The following is a 24,790-nucleotide window of genomic DNA, read 5'->3' on the forward strand; positions in this document are numbered from 1 at the left end:
AAAGCAACTCTGTTAATTGTTTCCCAGAAAAAGGTTGCAAAGGTCTGTGTGTTTGAACTGAATGTCACCACATGTAAATCACAGCTCCCTTGCTCGAGAAGCCAATAACTGGGATAATTAGCGAGACTCTTCGTCGCAGATCGTGGAAGAGCACGTCGCCAAGAAGGAGCATTGAAACGCGGGGAAGATTCCAAGCGTGATTAACCAAAAGAACCTACAGAGTTAAATCTGGAGTTTTGAGTGGGAGGACCAAAGGGAAAGACACATAGGCAGAGGGGCCGATAGAGAAAAGGAGAAGAAGACGAGAGACACATGGATGGGGGGAAGAAAAAAAATCAGAGAGAGACAAACACAGGAGACTCAGAAGAAAAGGAAACGAGTGAACATTCCTCTGAGCGAGGTCAAGCCACTCGGTAAACAAACCAACAATGTTAGCAGCACACACACATGAAGGGGGTGAGGCGGTGTAAAACAACAAAGTGTCTCAGTCGATTGCCTACGCCTTACTTTGTCTCCCCTCTTGAGTTACATAAACACAAACAAAGGCCTTTAAATTCAGCTCTGCTTTTTGAAGTGGAACAGTGACATGTGCTTGGGTCTCATTTGTTGATGATTAATGCAAAGCTAAAAGAATATATTAGGAATGTAAGAATGTATCATCCCTTTGATGGAACAATGCTGTTGACCATAACTGTCTGAATGCTGACGTTCCTGCTTTGCATTTAATTATGGCAGAGGCACTCCCTTGAAGATTTGCTTTAGTCTCATAACAGCATAGCTCAAAATACTCAAGCTCAATGTCGCTAAACTCATATATAAAAGCAGAAATGAATAGGTTGAACTTGGTGTTTTTCTATTCATGTTTTCAAAGGCAATAAAAAAATTCTCCTGGAAAAAGAAGATCTCTAATCAGAAGACCATAACTTTGTTGCAGAATCTGGGCACCAGAATTACACAGCATATCTCTCCCTCCCTGTCTCCCCTATGTTATTCAGGTTTTCCTTCTATTGTGACATGTGAAACTGAGAGCACCGCTCACAGAGCCTGGCCAGCGATCCATTCTTCCTGGACAGATTGATGGAGAACAATCAACAGAGCATACATCTTGCTCGGGCACAGCGGGTCACAAGCACTCATCCTGGACACCTGGACTTACATCCTGGGCTACAAGTGCTGAGGTAAAACATCACAGGGGCTAGACTGGAAACTGGTTGGTAGGAAGTGAGACAACAGACGGGGTGGGGGTGGGGGTGGTGGTGGTATGAAGCTGGCATGAAGCTTGCTGTCTGTGCTCTCGCTTAGCAGAAATAATCAGTAAACAATGAATCATTGGAGAGGGCTGAGATCAGGGCAGCTTGAGGCTGTACTTCTCGATGACACACCGGCTCAGCCTGCTATGAGAGGAGGCCTGAGTATCCTTTACTGAGAGGGGCTGGTGTGTCTATTCAATTAAGAGAGCAACACAGGCAGCCATGTAACACATTGGCTGTAAGGGAGAGAGCACTTAGTGGGTTGTGTGCTAGACTGTCCACACACATCAGAGCATGAAGACAACAAAGCTTCCCTCCTGCCTGCCACACACATACACACACATAGCCATGCACGTCCAAACATATAGCATCACACCAAGCGGTGCACACTCGTGCTCTTCACGCCTCATTTGAAAAGCAAATTGAGCGCATCTTCTAGGGCAAGTCACGGACTAAATCCTGGAAAACGTTACTCTTTCCTCACTTGCAGTACCACACACGCTCACACATGAGACCTTTCATATGGTAAATATATCTTCATTCTATTTAACTCCCGTTCTATCTCTATCTCTCCAGCCTGTAATTTCCAACACCAAAAATGTCTTAAATAGCTCTCAGCAAAGTAGGACGCTACTCATTTGGGTCAGCTTTGGCCAGCCTAACCCCTTAATTCTGTGAGGGAACAAACACTAACACAAAGGCAGAGGGAACAACCAAGGAGAGCGGCCAGGTCAAGCGGGGAATGTCAAGCTGTAATGACAAAGCAGTTTGCAGAGAAAATACAGCTACAACAAGGCTATTTACAGTTGCTGCATCCAATAAAGAAAACTCTTAATGTCATGAAACTGAGAACTTTTTGCTGTTATTGCATTTGTAAATTATGTTTTATATGCCCAATAAACTGGCTGTTACCTACATTCAGCTGCAGAACATTAACTACCTATAAAGTATCAAGCAGCTCTGCTTAGTTTATTGGGGAAACAAAAGCTAAACATTAATAAAAAAAAAGAAGAAAAAAGCTAATTTCCATTATGTTCCTTCCTCCAGTAAAAATATAGCTTCTGTTAATTTGAAATATCATTTTGACAAATCCAACAGAAACCCAGGTTTGCGCATTTTAATTTATTTTTTTGCCTATGGGGTGGTCACAAATGAGAGCAAACTGGTTGCCCGAGGTGAGAGGACTGAAGGTCCATATGAGTGAGAACTAGGCAACTCTGTTTCAGAGGCTCCACAACCTCCAAACTCCCTGCTGTCAATCAGCGCAGCCGTTGGTCCCATGGGGACGCGCTTTCCTCTCACCCTGGAGGGGGGGTGGATGGTTTTGGGTGAGAGAACCACCGAAGAGAAAAAAAAAGAACACAATCAAACAGATGCCGAAAGCTGCAGGTCATTGTGCATCTATGCGTGTATGTATGAGTGTGTGAATACATATATTTTTGCACGCCTGTGGATTCTTATAACTTGGCATGCATGTGTCTGCATATGCATTTGAGAGTTGTGTAGGAGTTTATCTGAGGGTGAGAGCTGCATCCGTCTATGTGTGTGTGTGTGTGCCCCTACATGTAGTGAAGCAGATTTGTGAGGCAGCTAGCACCTGAGGGAGGGGAGTTCTGCCTGCATATCGATGAGCCAGCAACTCTGCCTCTTTGCCCCTGAGCCCTGCACAAACACCACAACCCGCTCAGGGCCAATGCTTTTCAAAGCCTCTCATAACATCTAATGCAGCTGCCCCCACCTTAAAGACTGCACAAAAAGAAACAGCACATCAACAACAATATATACATCTTAAGAGGAGTGGGGTGGGAGGGGTGTCCTGTACAATATGCTCTCCCCTTTCCTAACCTTCGAGGAAAAACATCACATCAAGATAAAGAAATATCATACAAGTTGAAAAAAGATAGGAGCTGAGCAGATACTCTAATCCACCACGCAAAGTGGTGTCACCCCTCAGGGTATCATGACACTGTTTCTAGCATCTCTTTGTCTTGGAGGGAAATGCCAGGCTACTGATAGGTGGTCAGACACAACAAAAGACCAAGCGTGTCATAAAAGTGGAACAGAGGAGGAATAACTTCTTGAAAAGCATTAAATTAAACAGACCCAAGACATGGAAAGAAAAAGCAAATAATGAAGACCTTGACATTCAAGTGTCAGCATATACATTTGGAAGAATGTAAGATATCTAGTGTCTTACATTGCATAGTAAGTGTGCTCTCACCTTCTCACTATCACAGTCATAAATGAAACTAAACTAAAGGGACGGAAGGCACTGCCAGTAAACCACATTAGCATCAAATGCAAATGAGGAAGGGGGCTAATGGCTGGACAGGTGCAGACTGGGCCTCTAAATGACACACGCATACACATTTTTGCAAACACACACACACACACACACAGATGAGATGGATGAATTAAACATGGGTGGGCTCTGCTTGGGGGGCTGGCAGGGCTGACATAAAGTCAATGACATACATTATTCACTAGTGCACGTTAGCCCAACCAAGGCAACACATGACCTCTCACCCCAGGAAGTGCATCCAAACATAACAACCAAAACAATAAGGGGTTCCCTGCAAGAGAGATACCGTAACAAACAGGGAAAACATTAAACTGGAAAATGTTGTGTTCAATACGGTGCTAGCCTCAGTTAAGCCTGCTCCTATGTATCAGGTGCTGACCTGAGGCAGCCCAAAGGTGAACAAAAACTTGGTCCACAAGTGCAAACTACCCACGGTGAAGTTGGGAGGCAGTCTGTTCCATAGGCTCAGAGAACAGGAAACCGTCCGCCATGACATCATCCTCCCCGGGAGGAGCACTTCCTGCCCGACATTCTTCACTCAAGACACTCATACACACTCGTCAGGAAATGGCCTCTATCAACACACACACTCGATCCTGGGGAAATAACCAACACCGATTCGGACACACAAGCGCAGACACGCATGCCAGGAAATGGGCGACATCAACAAAGGGCCACAGGAGTGTGTGCAATTCTAAACACATACAAGCATACGCTCAAAAACAGCAATAGACCTGAAATAACATTGTCTGCATGTAAAGTTCACTCAGCTTCACCCCTCCTAGGTGGATGAGGGGGATCATGGACCCTGCAGGGCTAAACAGTGGATCCTTATCTCTGGTCACAGAGTGTTTCTACCACCCCGCCCCTCCAGAGAACCTCTCTCTGCCTGGGGGACACCCCACAGCAGGCCTGTGGGAGCTGGATGAGCAGGAAAGAGCCACGGGACACAGGTGGTGGGAGGCTGGAGAGGACACATGGTGCTGGGAGGGCAGTTCCCCAAAGGAAACAGGTCTGACAGATTTGGAAGGGATTTTGTATTTTATAATCCCATTATGTCTATCTTTGAAGACTAAAAAGAGGGTTATTTCTGCAATTTCTGTCTTTGATGCGTCCTTATAATCTTTACAAGAAGTAGAAACAATCTAACACAAGGCAATGAGGAATACTTCTAATTTTACATCTCTTACTCAACATTATTTCATGATTTTCTTGAAGTGGATGGTCTGTCAGCAGCTGGCAGACTCTCTAAGGCTACTCATGGTCTGCTTTCTTCCTATCATCAGATCTATGTCCTTCCCAAAAGTACAGGAAGTAATTGTCTTTGCTCTTAGGACTTATTGCTACTCTCTGTTCCCACATTATGTTCATACCTGGGATAACAGACACTTAATTGTACAGTGTGCCACTCCCTCTGCTTGAGATCAGTCATAAAACCGTTTAAATTATGAAAATCTGATTCCAGAAAAAATTATCAAGGTTTTAAATGACTTGGAAGAGGTCTTAGTGTAGTGAAGATGCTCTTTAATCATTGGTATTGCTGGTGACTTGTGACAAATACCTTGCGATTTTATGATTTTGCAATGCACTCTTAGCTTCAGTTTAACTGGTCTAGGTGCAGACTGTTAAACTGTGCTGCTGCCTATCTTGAACTAAATGCTACTTTGAATTAGACTTTTAATCTCAATGAGACATTTTCTGGTTAAGTAAAAGTTCAGTAAAAACTATGTTAAAAATGATATGCAGGATATTGGCATTAAATCAAATAGTTTTATGGGAAGACAAATTTATGCAGAGATGTAGCGAAGTTATGCACGGGATGGAGGGAAATGTGTTTGTGATTTGAGGCCCATTCAAGCACATGATGGACTGATCGTACGCAGCGGCTGCATATGATTAACCCCACGCTAACCAGCAGTGATTGAGAGAAGTGGAAACAGAGGTTGAGGGGTTAAGGACTCATCTCGCAGTATCCTGCCCCTGTGAGATGCTAAAGTGGACCACACGTGTATCCCTGGGGAGGAGATGCACAGGAGCATCTCACCTTTCAGCTGCCTTTCCCCTGCCCAGCGTCACGCACAGACATGGTATGTCTTGCCAAGGTCCATCTGAATTTCCAAGAACTCGCCACCTCTGAGGTTAGAGTCATAAACCATGGCATGATTTGTCCTCAACTTCAGTGCTGAATGATCTGACGGCAGGAAGACAGCCACAAAGGACAAGACAACTTCCAAAACTGAGTGCTGATGAACCGAGGGATTGACTATTTCTCATGTTTTTTCCCCAACACAGCTTAAACAAATACACTTTATAACGGAATTCTGTATCACATGGCTCAGTATAAACGCTTAAAGCCCAAACAAAACTCTCTTTTCAACGGGAGATGAAATAAAGAGAGGGTTAAGAGAGATTCTCCCGGTGAGCTTGTACAGTACCCAGAGCGCAGCCGATCCACACTACACCAGATTTGTTCTCCTAACAATCAAATAAGTTTCTCATTAGCTGACTTTATTTTTCCTCATTCCTGCGGTTTTGCTGCAGTGGCCTGTTTCTCCAATCTTAACGAGAGAGAGCTAATTAGGCAATCAGACCCATTACTCTTCCAGAAGAGTAAGAGCTAGCCCAGCTAATTAGGGCTGTAAAATCTAATCATCTCTGCGAAACAGCAGAGGGCTAACGAGCCCTTATTTAACGAACTAAATAACTTCAAGGGTGGAGAGGGGCTGCTGATGGTATTTCTTTATGAATTTGAAGGAGGGGACCTCATAGTAATTGAGTCAGTTTCAGCCTCACAGTTGTTTGTTTGTTTATGAATCCCTGATTATTACAATTGCCAGGAATATATTGGTGCTAAATGAGCAAACATATAAGCCCTCCTCCCCCTTATTCCCCTCCAGTCCCTCCTTTAAAACTAGCTACCAACCCCTCCCCAACAGCTCTGCTCTCACCTGACCTATTTTCCTGTCCAGAAAGAGTGCTCGCTGGAGAGGAAAACCGAGATATTGCTGTTGTTTTCCCTCCCCCCTGTTCTAATTTGTTGTTCGTTAATGCTGCCCTCACACCTGAGCCATTGGGTGTCAGGGGAATAACGCCAGTGAGCAACCACAACACATGCTCGGTGTGGGAAAGCTGTTAGCGGGAGATTGGCCTGCTCCACCGTGTCACTAAAACAGCGAAGAGAAAGTTTGTGAGCCCATAAAGGCAGAGCAACAAAGTGCACAGATGAGAAATTCAACAAGTATGCACACAGGAAAACAGAAATCAGAAATGTGGCAGGGAGTGATGGGCAGGCCTGTTGTCTGAGGCCACGTGGTGGGGTGCAGCTGTCTCAGGGAGCGCTGAGGTGAGGCCTTCCGCTTCACTGGAGCGGAACGAGGGTGACGCACGCTCTCACAAACTGGTGCACAGTCACGCACACACATACACAGGTAAAGAGCAGCTTTTGACAGAGCAGCGATGAGAACGAGACAGCTGCGCTCATCAGATAGCACAGGTCACTGCCTCATTAACACTCACAAATACACTCAAATGTGACAAATTCAAATCAGACACAGAATAGCCAATGTTGTACTTCATTTTACCTCATAATGCAGGACATGTTATAGAGCAGAAATTCAGAAGGAATACAGGAGACGAACTTCAGCACTTTCCTTCAGTCCAGTTCGGACCAGCTCTAAATCTGCATGCTTGAAGTGCAAACAAACACTTTTCCTCACACTGCATGTCCACGCGTGTGCCATACACATACAGCAGAGGCCGGACAGTAAATCTATGGGGCTTTCTTTTCTCCCGACTGGCTTTAAATCACGCAAGCCCCAGCATCGCTCAGAGGTTGTTTATGACAGCAGGAGAAAGGCATACTCAAGGAAAAAAAAGTGTGTGTATGTGTGCAAAAGGCAGCTAACAACCTTCAGCATACACCGGTCCAAGAGGAAGATTTATTCACAGGAACACACATGAGCGTACACTCCAGACTGTAGCTGTAGCCCACACTGCTCATCAGTTAAGTCATCAGCACAACCGCACAAACACTGTTTGACCACACTTGAAGGCGTTCCTCTGGAATTGCTTCTCCACTTCACACTCATAGCACTGGAATATGATTTACTGCCGTTTCACACATTTTGCTTACCCAGAACATTATGGTTGCTGCAAAACAACCTGTGGCCTCCTTTATGAGGCCTGCAGGTTAGACTTCTGCAGTCAAATCACAAGTCCAAAATTGCTTTCATCTGCTAGCTTCCCATGTAAATTTTGAGATTTTTGTCCTGATTTTGAAATCTTTCTGCAACGTTTTCTGCCTGTGTGTTTGCCACGAAACTCTTATTCCCACACATACAGTCACGCATGCCGTGTTTGTGTTTGCAGTGACAGCGAAGCACCATGTCTGCTGAGTTCAAAGGGTGAGGTTTGCTTACCTGTCGATGATGACAGGGTCTGATGGGGTCTCGTTCCTGTTGCCGCAGCTCTTCTTATCACAGCATCGACTGCAGGGGGGTGACAATATGAGGGGGAGGCACAGACAAAAGGGAGTTAGTCACCAAGATGTGAACAACAGAGACAGCAAGATAAGACAGAGCTCAGAGAGGGAGAGGAAGTTAGATGAGCGTACAGGAAAGAGAAAATGGGGTGTAAAAGGGCGTGAGACTTTTGTGGAGTTCAAGAAGAGACATGACTTGGATTTCTGTTTAGCTTGGCAAGGTAAGACTGTGGCTCTCGCACCAGATCAGCAGAACGATTTTAGGGAAACTTTAGAGGAGGGGAGCATAAGCAGTGAGCTCGGATGGGGCTGGATACAAACTTGAATTAGCCTCCAGGGCTCAGGTTAGCTCCATTTCTGTCAGACATCACACAACCAGACATCTTATGTTCTCTGTTTTTCCTTAGCGCTCGTCCCCTCCCTCTATCCCGCCTCTCTCTTGCGCTCTTTCTCTCTCAGAAGTGGGTCACAGAGTGGTCCCACTGGACCTGGGGAGTAGTGCATGCTGGGTAGAAGGGGGTTGCATACTGATGTGACGAGTCCTCTCCGAATCATTTGACTGCAGCACTGTGTAACAGTGTGCTGTGTGCCATCCACCCCCTCCTCTCCTGCCCCAAAAAAGTATCACTGCATCTACCTTTTCCTCTGTGTCTGCGTGTCTGCATGTCTGCAAGTACCTGTGTCTGCCTTCATGTGTGCATCTACTGTATGTGAGTGGGAGGTGATGGAGAAAGACAACAGCGAGATTGACCCTCCCCCTACTTTCTCCAGTCCCTCAGGACAGGAGGCTTGGAGAGCCAGATCAGATTTCTGATCTTGACCGTTTCCTGCAGCCTATGAAAACAAGTGGTCTAAATTGCCTTGTGTGATAACCAGGAAGTGGCTACACTTTGCCACAAGCCATTTTTCTACATGCAACTCTCCATGTATTTCTAGTTGGCTGCTTTGCAGGAGACAATCACAAGCCGTGTGATGCTTTTATTGATTGCAAATCCGCACGATGGCTTGTGAGAGTTTCTCCAGCTTTCTACTTTTGACTGAGTGTATGTGTGTGTGTGTGTGTGTCTACATTTTACATGAAATCTGAGTCTGCCCCCTCCCTTGCATATAGCTCACTGTCAGGACACAGCAAACTGCATGTATTACACAGACTGAGGAGGATGGGTTTGAGTAATGAGCTTTTCCTTGTCCTAATTAGCGGAACATGAGAGGGATGCACACACACGCATATGCACAGAGATACACACACAACAAAAATAGGCCAGGGCCCATCTCCCCAACCCACTTTGAGGAAAATGAAAAGATTTCTATTGTAATTTAGCAGAGCTCTTGTGTCTTTGCCCTTCTTTATACCAGCAAAGACACCTCCAAGGTGAGAAAAAGATTCATCTTGATCTGTAGCTCAGTGTGGTTTGTCTCACCTGCACATGATCTCATGGGTTAACAGGACCCGACACATCTCTGGATTTTTGTCCTGGCCCTCGTAAACAATTGCCTAAAGACGGGAGAAAAGTATGAAATTATTCTCATTTATATTTCCCTGTGTGATGTGCTAAGAGAAAAGAAAAGTCAACCAGGAAGCAAGGCCAGAAAAAAAAAAGTATCTTTCATCTGTGAGAAGTGTTTGTCTATCTGGCAAACGTGTGTATCGTGGGAATCCAGTCCTCCTGAACAGGAACGCTCTGTTCTGACAGAGACAGTAAGAGGGGAAAATTGTTTGTGTGAGTGAGTGCTTGTGTGTGCTGCTGCATATGCATATGTGTTTGTGCATGCACGTATGTTTATATGCGGTGTACAGTGAGCAGTTGGACTGCCAGACTGGAGTATAGTGCACCATCTGGTCCATACAGCACGGCGTCCAAAAATGTAGTCTGGTTACCCCTCCAACCCCACTCAACATGCTCTCTGGGGCTTGATCACCCTGCACACACACACACACACGCTGATAAACATGCAAACACACACACCCCCCACACAAACAACATTTCCTCCTACTCTTTTCATTCTGAGACAAACTCTCTTCGAGTCTAATGGCACTAGAGGCAGAATTGGCAAAATAAAAGACCTGATATCAAAACATTGTTTAGAGGGCTTACTTTCTCTGTTGTCTCATTCATCCGCATGAAGAATTCCCTCAGTGTGCGCCAGCTAACATGTGCTGCTCTGTATTTCTTTGTGTGATTGAATTGGCCATAACACACTCTGGGATAGTTTCTTCTGTTTCACATTGAGGAAATGAGGGTCAAGGTCCTCAAAGAGTGAGCTGGCATGCATCACTGTCTTTCTCAAACGCTAACACAAAATCGCTGCTACACCTCATCCAGATTTTCACACACAATTTGCGCACAATCTCTTTGGCACACACACGTGTACACACACACACACACTGCCTCCCATAAAAAAAAAAAACAAACAAACAAAAAACACACACACACACACCATCCCCACTTACTGACTGCAGTGCAGAGGTAGAATATGAGGACACATGTCCTCTACTTTTCTGGGCCTCTGTAAATGTATTCTACAGGTAAGACAGGTCATTTATCAAGCCGGCTGGGCTGTGCTGAAGTTGAGAGTCTCAGACACAGGGCCGGAGTGGGGGGGGTGGTGTGGAGGGGGAAGAGGAAGAAGGAGGAGGGTGGTGGTAGTTCGACGCTGGGGTAACATTCAAACCAGCAGAACCATGGAGCTTGGTGCCTGGTTCTAATTTCAAAGTTTTTTCTAAAGAAAAAAACTTTCTAAAAAAAGATATATATATATATATATATTTTTTTTTTATTTTTTATTTTATTTTAATGCAAGCACCTCTTACCTGTTTAGTCATGGAGTCTATGAGTCGAACATACAAGTCCTGCTCTGTCCGGATCCCTGCAGACAGAGAAAGCCGTTAAAATGTAGTTTCGCATTACATCTGAGGGAAAGCTCGACCCACTTGGGGATCTTTTAGAGCACATGATATATTCAGTCTGATTTCCCCTGTGAGGCACTTCGTGAAAACTATGAGTCCAAACTCTCATTAATAACTTTCAGTATTAGAGGCATGCTGTCAGTTTGGTTGGAGCTTAAAATTCTATTTAATATCTTTAAAGTTGTTATTGACTCAAAGTTCAGAACAAAATGAGCACACAAGGCGGAGAAAGCACATTTTTAAAGAAAAATACAGTAATCAATATGGGAATACATTTTCATTGGCATACACACGAAATAAAACATTTTATTTTGCTGCTTGCTGTTCATAACTGCTCCCAAAGTCTTCCGAAGAAGACAACAAATTGGAAGAACGTGTTTTAAAACTTTTTGTTTATATTCTCAAAGTACAAATAACCCTATACAAAACATTTTACACACTCACAAAAAGAAAGAAAAAATTAAATAAATAAAACTCTGACCTTTCAATAAAAAATACAAGCTTCTAAAATAAGGATCAACGCCCTGACCTTGCGAAATATTTCTTTCCGGAGTTTCCTCACTTTGGTTTGGCGTATCATTCTCTCACTGCTTTTGTTATTGCTCTATAAAAATGATGGAAGCCAAACTCACCGTTACTGTAGAGGAGCTGGAGTCTATAATGGATCCCATTGTTGGTCTTTTCCCCCGTCGTTTCCTATGAAAATTAAACCAAACAGACCCGGTCAGAGCGAGCAAACCATCTCCTCCTGGGACCTTTATTGCGGGTGAACAACTTGGCATTTTTAGATGACAAACACGTCTCAAACTGTGATCTAAATCAAATCACTTCTCTTCGGTTTCTTCTGACAAAAGCACACAGGTTTTATAAAAAACATTAAAAAAAACAAACAATAAAAATAGAAAGAAAGAAAGAAAAACATTTTGCTTGTAACTGCAAAAAGTTGCACACAGATAATGTTATTTCTCATTTTGTCATCTGAGAAAATATCAAAAAGTGAAATCAACTCTTTTACTTATTTATATTTTGCAACAAAAAAAGAAAGAAAAACATATTTTACGCCGTCGTTTCTTACAGCTTTAATAACTGACTTTGTAAATGTCACTGTGTACATTTGACCAATCTATAAGAAATTCATTTAAAAAACAATCCAATTATTGCTCGTTTCCAATAAATCACAGCGCAACAGTAAGATGAGTTATTATTGGGCAATAGCAAAAGAACATAACACATAATAAACAAGCCGATGAGTCCAAAATAATGTTTACAAGGCAAACACGCACTTCTAACGCCACTTGCACACATATCAATATTATATCATATCGACGAACCAAAGACTGACGTTGCTTTTTGTTTGGAAAAATAAAATATGTTGAGTGACACCAGCTGCAGGCTCCACGCTGAGCTGAACTGCCACAATAAATATAAGCCAATATCAGGGGCGGCAACTGAGTTCAGAAGTTACTACTAACGGTGAATTAATCCAGAAATCATAAGAGAGATTTAGTAATTACAAAGAAAAAGCAAATTAGCTTATGAAAATAATCAAAAGTCTGTGAGCCTTTGAGGAAACCTCAATCTAGAAAAAAAATCACACCAGGGAAGCTCTCAGGACCAATGATCCCCGCTGTGTGCGTCTGCCTACACCCTTAACGCACGTCTGGTAATTTATCACTTTGACTTAACAAGTCCGTATATTGTGTCAGGCATCAGTCGATGCTCCGCTGCAACACAGACATCAAGGGCTCATTCAGTAGATTTTAGTCTAAAGGCTCACAGGCTACACCGTCATATCATTTTCGGTGATATCTCTGAACTCACCTTTTCTTTCTCCACAAAGTCAACGAAGGTGGTCCTCTCTATTTCCACCGGCTGACCCTGTCTGTCGTATAAAGCCAGGACGAAGTGGAAGAAGTTGGACTTGCGGAGGTTGGAGGGCGGCTGCTTCTCGAAGTGTGCCCGCGCGAGACCCACTCCGCTGCGGACACAAGCACAAACCAGCAGCAGCCACAACGACGGCAATTAGAATCAGTTGATCCAAAGTGAGAGCAACAAATTAGCGAGACGTGTGTTTAAACTCGACGCTAACGCCACGCTGGCATTTATGAGTAAATGCAATTTATTAACAAGGACCGCACAGATGCTCTTTATATTTAAATCAATTAAAAATGAGCAAAACAAATGAGTTCAAATATTACAATAAATATTAAACATACACATTGATGCCACAGATATATTATAGACAGGACAGTTGCTCGTGTAATGATAGGCCTGTTGTTCCTAATCGTATTTATATTTAAAACGTATCCAACTTGATTAAAACTACACAATTTTGTTTTATTTTGCAAGAAAATCCAGCATTAAAAAATTGCCAATGCATGCCAACTTTGAAATCCGTTCTGCTTTACAGCAGCCAAAACACACCGTGAGCTGAAAAGTCCAAGCTTAAACTCAAAGCTTACTTTTCACGCCAAACTTACTCTAAGCCTACATTTTAGCGCTGCAAAACAAAACGGTTTGCTCAAATCAGAGAAACCCCTTTAGACCGCATCTAGTGCTTTTTAACAAGCCGAACTTCGAGCTACAAACTTAAAATGCCAGCGGGACCAGAGGTTATCCCACCGCTGCGTCCTCTGGGGACTCGTGATGCCCCAAGTGAATCGGGCGCTCCGTCTTTAACGCTGCAGATCACAACGCGCTGACTCGCTGGTGTCTGCTCAGCACCAAGGCCGCCTCGGGCTCACCTCTGCGCGGCTGTGTTGGCGTCCAGCACTCCGGCACCCTGCATCCATGTCCGAACCGCGTTCATCCCGGCCACCATGGGCTCCTCTTTCATACTACTCCCACTCCTCTGGATGCTCTCGTGGATGCCAAACATCAAAACGCACCTTCACACAGTCTCTATCTCTCTCACACTCTCTCGCTTCTGTCTCTTTCCTCCTCTCCTTGGCTCCCTCCTTTTTTTTCCTCTCCCTCCCCTGTCTCCCCTCCTCCTGCGTGTGTTTGATCGCGCTGTCACAGGAGCAAAGTGGCGTGGTCTATTTCACTTGGTGTTTAGAGCGCGCGTGCCTCTCAAAGTAAACAAAAGATGCGACATGCGGAGGGAAAAAGGGGAGCTGTCAGCATCCAGGGTTAGCTGCACCTCATGTCAACGACTCCGTGTGAAAAAGACGGAAGAAGAAGCGGCGGCTATGAAGAACGACGTGAGAGCGATGAAAGGGGAAGCGCAGGATGAGAGGCTGCGCTGAGTTGGCGACAGTCCCCCGGATCAAGGTGCAGCTGAAAAAACACAGGCAAAATGTCAGGTTTTTGCAACAAACAGTCCACAGCTGGAAGAAAAGCCAAGAAGATGGAAAACGTTTCGCCCTCCTTCGCTCCGTTTCTTTATTTACAAAATCTTCCTCCCAGCTCTGACGAATCAAACGGAAGATTACGCACAATTAGGAGACAGTCCTCCACTCCCCGTCAGCTCCTGCTCGGATGATTTGCGCTCCTTTTCTTCCCTGAGGAATCACTTTGGACCATCTCTGGGATGCCAAACAGGGGGACAACTAGTAGGTGAGGGAGGCGTGGTCTTGGAGGCGAATGGGAACGCCCTCTCTCACAGTTAATGACACGGACAATCAGCTGTCCACCAACCCGACCAGCACACTGCCCGCCCGCCTGCCTGTTGTCCCCGCCTCGTCCCAGGCAGCGTCCCGCCCCAGCCGCTCAGCCTGAAGCCGCGCACGGCGTGTGAGTGCACGCGCGCGTTGATGTGTGCGCTTTCTTTCTACGCGTGTGTAGCATATATGGTTGACAATTAATGTAGCTCCTCACCACAAATGAACACCAGCTCAAGGGAAGACATCATTTAAAGGGAGGAGTGAGGAGTGACCAGGGGGGACTGGAACGTCGCGGCAGCATTGCCACTTGATAGAACCATGAAAATCTACCCCGCACTTCTCTGCAAAACGAGCCCAGACAATTATCAGATGTTGAAATACGTAACTTTTTTTTTCTCGTTTTAATGTGAGAAAAAAAAGGGGAAAAAAACGTGCGTGGGGCGAGTGAGAGGAAACAATCTGAGGAAACCAGTGCGCTTGATTTAATCATGTTGCTGTCCATAAGTGTCGAATTAATTCAAGATCAACAACCAAAACCAACATTTAACAATGGAAGGAAAATACTTCATTTAAAAATCTAAGAAGAAATACAGCGTTGTGTTTTCTTGCAAGAGCTGAATCTGTGTCGAGGAGTCCAAGTGCTCATTCAGAGTATCAACTCCGGCAGATTATGAGCTTAAGAAAGTTTCAGCTCACCAAGAAGCCTGGCAGCGGCCGCGCACATTTTTTTTCTGTTACAGCCCGTTAGGTTTGAAATGAGCTTTGATTGGACGCATTATATAAATCTTGCGGGACTAAGTGCTGAATCCAACATAAATACGAGGATTACTTGCTAAACTGCGCTGTGCTGTCCAGAAAAATGTGCAATCACTCAAAAATAACTGCACAAAAAAACAAACAGAAAAAAAAAGTGTTAGAAAAAAAAAGGTTCATGGTTGCTCACAGAGGCGTGTAACTGCACAGCCAAAGTCAGCTTGCAGAGTGAGCTCGTTGGGTGTCCTTGTTTGTCATCAGTCCTGGCTGCCCATCGTTCATTAGACCCATTTCTAAATGGTCAACTTGAATATCTAATATGTCCTCTGAGTAAAGTTTGGTTAAACACAATGAAGTGGAAAGGATGAGTTAGTCTATTTTTTATTTAATTATTTTTTTATTATTAGGATACTTTTCTTCGAAAATTAAGATCAAGAATAGATTATAGAAGGCCCAGTTCATAAAAAGGCTCTGATATTAACAAAATACGTAATTTGGGGTTATTATAAGAATGGTGTGTTTGCAATGCCAAAACTCTAAAATCGGTTTATTCTCGTTTTTAGCAACAATCTAACTTTTCTAAGTGACACAGGGCAGCCAGTAGACTGCCTGCGGAGTCTGATAGATGCCATAAACGGTCAAGGTTAGACAGCCCCTCAAAGTCCTCCCGTCATTCTCTGGAGTTATTTGTCTCTTGCTGTAGGAGGAGAAAAGTGAGCACTTTATCGACACACGATACAATAATAAAAAGATGAATAAAAGTAAGATCAAATGTTTCGCCCACTTCAACTCCGCTCACACTGACTCTGAATTAAGCGCGCTTGCACGCGCGCGCACACACACACACACACGCACACTGGTCCAGAGCTATCCTTCAGCACATTTGTTTGATTGCGGCTGGCCCTCGCGCTGATCTGTCTGCCTGGGTCGGCAGGCTGGCCAGTGCGAACACAGGAGGCCTCTGGGGTGGCATATATTTATATCCCCGAGCAGCGCGCGCGCGCACACACACACGCACTGTATCACCGTCTCAGAATCCAAAAACGGAGATGTCAAGTGGGGCCCGATGTTCCAGCCATGTTAATACTGTGATTTACTAACTCCATGGCAGCCAGACATAAGGTGCGCAAAATAACTTTGATCATTACGCCCACGCAGGAATGCGCACGCCATTTAAACGATGCAAAGGTGTGTCAATACGTGCGCGCGGAGAGCCGTGTTCACATATGGGAGAACTATTAAAATTCCCCGCGTTGAAACTCCGTCACACATTTTAAAGTAACCGATGAGAAAGGAGTTGTAAGGGGCTCCTGTGCCACCACCAGATGTTCTCGTAAATCAAAAGGCTGGACCGATGATAATAATGGTCTGATTGAATTGAAGCCTCATAAAAATAACTAGTTGTAAAGAATCAGGCATATGCTTATGAGAATAGGCCTTATGTCTGACAATATGCTCTTTTGTCTACATAAAAGGAGATTTAGAATTATTTAGAATTCAGCATAAAACACATTTGTGTCACTAAACTGAGGGAAAAGGGTATGCTACTTTAAAGATTAAATCAGGGATTAAAAATTTGAAATGTTTCTCGTGTACATTACGCGCGACATGCATTTTGAACTCCTTGAAGCAGCACATCCTCCAAATCCCATTACGCTACTTGTCAGGCGCTGGCATTTTTTACACATAAGAGAAGCAATGTTGCCATCTAGCGAGATTACAGAGACATTACTATATCGAATACGCATTATTTAAAAGTCTGTCGTCCCATCAAATGTTAAATAGCTTGTAGATGACTACCATCTGTGCACTGAGCTATTACTGTGTCCATTTACTGACACGGTCAGCAACTGGAGACGAGGTCAGTGAGACAGTGGATTAATGAGAACAAGATGTGATGTCATTTCTGGTCTGTGAAACATCAGAAGAGTGATGGTTTACATACAGATAATACAAATGCAGAGTGACTGGTGCGAAACACAAAAACTAGACCAAAAATACCATGAAGCGACACACAACACACCTGTTAAAAAACAAAAAAAAAAACAAAAGAGAAGAAGAAACCCCCTCACAGAAGGGGAAATGACATCAGTCAGGAATCTTTCACTACTAATAAATGTTGTAACTAACTGTACAATTGTCTCTGAAATGCCGCCGTTCTCTTTGTTGTGCCCTTTGAAGGGTCAAGTTGTCTGAAATGTTGTGTTTTCCTGTTTTAAAATGTGAACAGTTCTGTTGGGCTGCACAGTGGTGTCATGGCTGCTGTCGCCTCACACCGAGACGGTCCCTGCTTTCTGTGTGCAGTGTGCATGTTCACCCAGTGCAGAAGTGTTCTCCACTGTCCAAAACATACATGTTGGGTTAATGAATTGACCATAGGAGTGAATATGAACATGCATGGTTGTAAATGGTTAAAATCTTGTATTAATGTGTCTGCTTTGTTGTCATGTTTTTGAAATGTCATCTTTTGTAAAACGTTGTTTTCTGTTGTGTTGTTGCTTATTGAAGTGTTGTTTAGTTCTCTGAAATGCTATTGTCTTGTTACACTTTCTTCTTTGTTGTTAAAATGTCATGTCTTCTGTTTTTGTCTTTAAAAGTGAACATTTTCTTGTCTTTGCTGTATCTTTTTTTTCATTTAGCTTTTTTTTTGTGTTTTTCTCCTCATAGTTCCTTCTCTTCTCTTTCTGTTGTTTTGTTTTGCACCTCAGGGTCATTGTACATAGATCACGAATTCAACTTCAAACAGATAAGATGTGGTGAGCACTGAAATCTGTTGTTGGCTTCAGAGGGATTTACCCAGGCCTTGCAAGCTGTCTCGATTAAGTTTTTTTCAGTTCATGTTGAGTAGAAGTTTTCAGTTTTGATAGAGAAAAAGACTTACTCAAAAGGCGAAAGGGTAACTTCTTCTTTAACTTCCTGAACAGGAGAGGAGTTTGGAGTTTCTCCAGCTGTAAATAATGTGAAAACTGTTAACCGTAACAGCTCAATTTTTACAGGTTATTTAAAGCAAAGGGTGTATTCTCACTTGCACACAGGTGTTTCAAAAGAGCATGTGGATTTTCTGTCTTCTTTTTGTCTTTTAGATTTTTGGAAATTTTCCTTTTCTGTATTTGAGTTAGACTTTCTTTGCTGTTAGATTTTCTCATCATCATAGTTACATGTCTCTCAGATATTCACACCGCTCACCACCTGTTCCTTTTTGCAAACTGACTCACCTGCATCCACTCATGTAATTAACCCTCTCATTATATCTATTCTTTTTTTTCTGCTCTTTGCCAGATACTCTGTTTAGGCTCAGTCTGGTTTGTCTTCTGCCTGGATGTCTGTTTTCAGTCGGATTGGTTTTGTTGGATCATTTATGGACTTTGCGAGAGCTGGCTGCTTGCATTTGGGTCTTCCTAGAGCAAACTTGCTTTTAATATGAGCAACACTCTTACTAAATGTTCACTTTGCATTGAAAATAACAGATAAAAGATAGAAAATGATAAACTGCCACCTGTCAAGCTTTTCACCTTATATGTTTGAATTAATTCACTGTAAATATGACTCTGCAATGATGGCATTCTTTAGATCATCAATGAAAAATCAGAAAACCCTGACCTGAACTGCTGGGTGAAGCATGTGGAGCATTTTGTCCAATCATAGGGCACGAAGAGTCACTGCATGTTGTACTGAGAGACATGTTGGACCAACATGTTAGAAAACCCTCTCCTCCAGTATCATCAAAACACCACATGAGGAAATAACTTTAGGAAGATGTTGGATGGATGTGTTCCATCCCTCCATAAGATTTCCAGAACGTAGGCAGCCCAACACTTTCCTAATATTTGACTCTTTCTCAACAAATCTGTTTACTCAAGTTTCTTTGCACCTTTGTAAAAAACAATCATTCTTCCCTCACTTGGCTTAGAACAAGCTCATCAACATTATCACCACAGTGTGAAATCTAAAGCAAATACAGGCTATGCAGCTGTTCTGTACACATTTTACGTACTATAAGTATATAGCTCATTTCATTTATAGATATATATTTTTGTTTAGAAAAAGGTTGTTTGGTGGTAAAAAACTGCGCAGCAAAGCTTGTGTGAATACTCGTACAGAAGCCAAGTATTTGTAGGAATTTTCCACCTGCCAAAGGGCTCTACAGTTTCTATCAGGCTGTGTCATCATAAAAATGATTGAGGCTTCTGACAGGTGACGCCGTTCTTTTAACTGCCTTTCAAGTCCGGCGAACTAAACGTGCTGCTTATACTGACAGATGTTAAAAATATAAATACTTTTCATTTGTTCCTTTTGACCCACATTATTCAACAGCATGTGTGTATTGTTTCAATGAAATCATGTGACTCATGGAGCAAAGGCTATAATCACATTAACTGTTTTTAGATCAGAAAAAAAACGCCTTTAAATACATCAAAAACTGAAAAATTCAATTAAACAGAATGAAACAAAATCCAGACATTTACTGGCTACTGCTTTATAAGGAAAACAGAACATCAGGACATCTAACTGGACCATTTCATCTGTTAACAGAGAAAATAAGTGATAAGTTAATAAAAGAAAATTACAGCCTATTGTAAACAGTTCAACAATCCAATATGAGATTTCAAGTCATGCCTACAGTAAGTGGCCAATTGGAGAATGTTAGAAATTTCTCTTTCAGATTTGCAGCACGGCTGGAAGATAAATGTTGAAACATTTCCCAATAAATGAATCAGGTCTCCTCTGTGACATTCAAGCCATTAAATCATCAAAGGTCAGGAGTGTCTGATTAAACCTTTTTTGGTCTGTCAGCCTCGAAAGTGCTTACATCATTGTACCTCTTCTGCTTTTTACGACAGGGAAGTGAGGAGAGAGCTAACCACAACCTCCTGACCTAATAAGTCACTCATCAATACTGTAAAGAGTGGCTCACAGCTCTCTAGGTGCGATGTTGCTTGGTTGGGCTTTTCTGACACATGACATGGAAAGTTGGTAATAAATGTACCACTGTACCTGATTTATCAGCAGTTATATGGGAATTTCAGGTCTTGTGGATCAGATTTTTTGCCTATAAGACAATCAAGTCACATAAATAATAGTGTTGTGCACTTCTTCTGTTTTCGTACATGTAAAAAGTCCCACTGCACAAAGAAAAAAAAGAAAAGGCATCAAGCCACGATTTAGCACCCTTACCTCAAAGTTTAAGGGGGATTCATAAGTGAAGAGAGCATTTCTAGGATGTGCAATAACTTCATCTTTGAGACAAGAGCAAACACCTCCAATTTATTTCACCTACGGAATTCTATATAATTCTGTAAATGTATTGCTTTCACAAATCACAAATATACAGACGTATCAGAGTAGAAAGAAGAACAATCTGATCACAAATATGTATCTGGAACTAAGGTGTCCGGCTGATGAGAGAGGTAACACACATACACACACACTCACGAGTTGATGCTGGTGTAAGCAAAAACGATCACGGGAGAAGTTACAATCGCTGGCAAAAATACTTACATATGTCCTTAAACCTATGTATTACTATATCATTATGAGTTAGAAAAGAACTTATTAGACAACTTTACCTTAACAAAGCTCTATATTTACTGTAGTACTTCATAAAATCCCTCATGACTAATAAAACACTACCTGTAACCTTTGATAAGTGCTCATAAAATGATGTTTCACTGCATTACTAAGTGTAATGGGCAAATATGCAGTTACACTCATGGTAAACTGTGATTAAACACAACAGTGTTGGTGCCAGCAGGAAAACAGTGTGAACTAACAGCTGCAGATACGTGAGCCTCCTTTTTTTCTTTTTGTGAAGGCACACAAATGCATTAAAATAATGTACTGTACGTGAGCTTCCTTCGCACAGAGATGTTGTCTGAGTTCAGTTTTCGTGTGACTTTTCATTGCCGACATTTCATTGGTGTGTCATATAGGCTTTAACACGTGTCAGTTGATCCAAAGTAAAACGAAGGCTTGTCAGCAGCCTTATTACTATTTATAATGTAAAGCAGATACTGAATGGATGAAATGTTCTAAAATAAGGATTTGGTGGTGTATCTGAGAAGATGTACTGCTGCCATTAAAGGTGGGAGGGGGTTGTCTCATAAAAATGACTTGGAATGACTGGAAATACCACATGTATGTGTATTCACTGTCAGGTGAATGTACAATAGATTCATAGCAAAGTTTACTGCCAGTTGTCATAAAGAGGGGAGGAGAGTTGCTAACACTCTCACCCGACTGGTTTAGAAGTAAAAAAAAACAAACCCTGAGCAACCGATGACATACACACCTATTACTTGGTTTAAATGAAACAATCTTTAAATGTATCATAAAAGACCAAAGTTGTTAAATGAAAATGTGGTGCTACGGAAAAGTTTTTTCCCCAAAAGTCTGAAGTCAAAATTCAGAAACACGCTTCACAATCGATTTCCAGAATGATTTCCAATCATAGCTGGGACAACAATGAGGCTGTTAACTGAGATTTTGAAAAATCCAATCTTAAGATAAAGTACTGATGAAGTGCATTAGAAAGAAAATAAAATGACTGTTCAGTTTTTTTGTTCATTTATTCAGGATTTATTTACATATTGCATACACTGAGTTGTTAGATAAGACATTGAGGAATACATGAAAGCATATTTTAATACATAGATAACATATTCTGTGAGATGTCCACTGATGGGATTTCATTTCTTCGCCATCCTAACTTTTAGTTTCTCACTTAATCTGTAATGGAAAACAAACAACGAGTCAATTATTTACATATCATGTATATCATGCCATTTTGATCGCATTTTTGTGCATCAAAGCATACTGCAAAGTTTCTGTAGAAACACACGCACTTGCTCACACAAGAGGGCAAGAGAGGGAGACAATGTGGTTGAAAGCAGAAGCAACACATCTATGACACACAACAATGTGGCAAAGAGCTCCAGTTTCAGAGTTGGTGTGCACATTCTGGATTGTTGGGAAGAGGAGCGTCATGTGACAGGAAGAATGTGGTTAAAGAAAAAAAAAACACTGAGGGTAATGGCTAGGCATGCCAGGGGGAATAAACAAACACTAAACCTCACATTTCTAACCTGAGATGGCTCCACTCGCTCCATTGTGAGTTACAGAGGGCATCCTTCGCTCTGACACACACCGCCTTAGCCTTGCGTTTCACTTTAAATTGGCAAATGTCTGTTATATCGTTTTTCAGGGTCTGGAAAATAAACACAGCACAACATCATGGTTACACAACATTTAGCTTTTGCCCTTTTTCTTGTCTGGTTTGTGGGATTTGACACAAACATTTTACCGTAAAGTCTGACAGGCCTTAATTCTTTTCAGTGCATCTTAGTTTTTGTTTAGTTTTTTTCTTTTTTTTTTGTAAAGTCTATACCTCACGGTCTGGAAGTTCCTCGTACCTTTGAAGGATTTGAGTCAATGCACAGATTGCTACACTTTCTGCATCGACTCCCGAGTTGCGTAATCTGGAAGGTGAGGGGGAAGAATGAGTAGGGCTTGCTCCAGGAGCTCGGGTAACTCCACTGCACCACCGTTGTGTTGACTTTTCCGATCCTCACCTTGTCGGGTTTCACTGGGTGGAAGCGAAACGCAGAGTGAGGTAAAAACAAACCGGAAGGTGAAGAGATCACTGATATTCGAAAAAAAGTGAAACATAAGTCTCACCTATTTCTGACAAGAAAAAGAGTTTGGAGTAGCTCTCCAGTAGGAAGTGTTCAGTCCTCATGTGGACGGTGATATAGATCTGCTGGTTTTCCTCAGCAAAGGGGCAGTGCTGCTCATCCCGGCAGGATATGCCACGACCGTCATCGTCCAGAGAACAGCTGAAGTTACTGCGAGCTGCGGAGCATATCCAGCGCTGGTCACTGCCATCCATGGAGCACGAGGCGTTATTCTCATCAGATGAACTTAAAAGAAATGAGACAATGAGGTAATTAATTCAAATGATGCACTGAATGCCCAAAAGACTATGAAAGATGTATGAAAGAGCAGCTTTTATAAAGCATTTACAACTATCATTCCTAGATGAAATCTCATATCAGTGGCCATGTCCTCAAATCATATTCAAAATTCACTTGGTTGTTTTCTTTCTTAAGAGGGCACTTATGGATGCCACCGCATAGCCTCGGCTCTGACAAGAGTGAGAACACTGTATAACTGGAAAGCAAAACAGAAAACTTTTCAGCAGTTTATGAACTTACCGTCGTGCTTTGACAAATGCTACTTTGCCAACGCGACTGCTATGCCAGGTCCAGGAGCAATGGAACTCCCCGTTGTAATTCTGAGCAGAGCACTTTAAATAATCTTCAAAAATCAAAGAACAAAAGATAAGTCAGCGGTGGAACTGATTTGAAATGTACACAGCGTTGACAGCTGTATCACGGAGCAACGCCGCACCTTGCCCCATTTTCACCAGAATCCTCCTCCTTGTGGTCTCAACCTGCCGGATCAGGACCTCAGTGTGATTAAGTAGTGATCCATCCTTGCTGTGGCAGGTGTAGTTGCCCCCTCCCGAGCTTTCTAATAGCCTCACTAGGTAGAAGTTTCCCCTCTGGGCCTCCTCTACACCCTTTTTCCTCCAAAAAATGTCTTGATTCTCGTTGGGTCTGCGTAGAAGCGCATCAGGAAACTCCAGGCAGCTCAGGGGCTCATGGCTCAAGGTGCCATCCACATCCACAACCAAAACTAGCAGAAGACATAGTTACACACAAGAGGATAAGGAAAAACTTGGAGCAGTGTATTCACATAAATGTCAAACTTACTGTTAGGCAGCAGAGTCCAGTGTCCCAGAGGATTTGGGGAAATGACATGTGGAAATGCACAGATGATGATGAAAACAAACAACTTCATCTGATTGGCAAAGAGAAAGAAAATTACATTACATTCTTATTTCCAGAAAAAATGTTGTTGTGATCACTCAGTACAAAAATGAAAGAAAAGCACTGTCAATAAATACCATCATCATGCATGTACAGATAAGAAAAGAAGCGTAACGTTTTGTGATTTGACATCTATTACAACAAGCTAATGAGAAATATAGAACATTTTATTCATAATACCTGACTGGAACAAAGTAATGGTATTCATCACAAATAGTGTTGAGCTTATTTAGGTAAGAAAAAAAAAAAGAAAAAACGGACCAATTCCTTGCCGATTTTACAGAATTTCTTTCTATGAAGTTCAACAAACTTAATGAACAAATCAGACAAACGTCCTCTTACCTTGTCACCAACTCCCCCGGTTTAATGGTGCTCCTGTGATTCTGACTGATTTTTATAGGCTTCTGCATCTAGAAAAAGTTCCCCACTCTGAGAAGAGCAGAAAGTCCAGAGGAACTTCACTTTACATCCTACCATCCCATTTCCAAAGACAAAGAGAACAGCATATTTGTCTATTACTCACTTCTACTTGTGCATCTAAGCAAACACAACATCACTCTGTTTTATATGACTCTTGAAACATTGCTCAATGAACAGATCTCTG

The 24,790-nt window shown here is 42.5% G+C and overlaps 2 protein-coding genes across 4 annotated transcripts in view; both read right to left on the minus strand.

Annotated features, from left to right (window-relative positions):
* ebf1a (EBF transcription factor 1a) overlaps positions 1-14,084 on the minus strand; it is a 54,220-nt gene extending 40,136 nt beyond the window's left edge. For all 3 annotated transcript variants that reach the window (XM_072396059.1, XM_072396057.1, XM_072396058.1), the window contains exons 1-6: positions 13,685-14,084; positions 12,762-12,918; positions 11,573-11,636; positions 10,845-10,900; positions 9,454-9,527; positions 7,971-8,039 (exon numbers count right to left, since the gene is read on the minus strand). In XM_072396059.1, coding sequence (XP_072252160.1) covers positions 7,971-8,039; positions 9,454-9,527; positions 10,845-10,900; positions 11,573-11,636; positions 12,762-12,918; positions 13,685-13,818 — 554 coding nt within the window. In that variant the 5' untranslated portion in view covers positions 13,819-14,084. The remainder of the gene's footprint in view (positions 1-7,970; positions 8,040-9,453; positions 9,528-10,844; positions 10,901-11,572; positions 11,637-12,761; positions 12,919-13,684) is intronic.
* Positions 14,085-21,857: 7,773 nt separating this feature from the next.
* Positions 21,858-24,361, minus strand: il12ba (interleukin 12Ba). Its single transcript, XM_072396061.1, has 7 exons — positions 24,070-24,361; positions 23,705-23,992; positions 23,509-23,611; positions 22,973-23,214; positions 22,708-22,880; positions 22,381-22,502; positions 21,858-22,024 (listed from the first exon to the last, which is right to left on the minus strand). The coding sequence occupies exons 1-7, from the start codon at positions 24,155-24,157 to the stop codon at positions 21,985-21,987; spliced, it is 1,056 nt and encodes a 351-aa protein (XP_072252162.1). The 5' UTR covers positions 24,158-24,361; the 3' UTR covers positions 21,858-21,984.
* Between the last annotated feature and the right edge of the window lie 429 nt (positions 24,362-24,790).

The sequence above is a fragment of the Leuresthes tenuis genome, unplaced genomic scaffold (genome assembly GCF_036924035.1).
Source record: "Leuresthes tenuis unplaced genomic scaffold, fLeuTen1.0.hap1 SCAF_11, whole genome shotgun sequence".
Classification (NCBI taxonomy): Eukaryota; Metazoa; Chordata; class Actinopteri; order Atheriniformes; family Atherinopsidae; genus Leuresthes; species Leuresthes tenuis.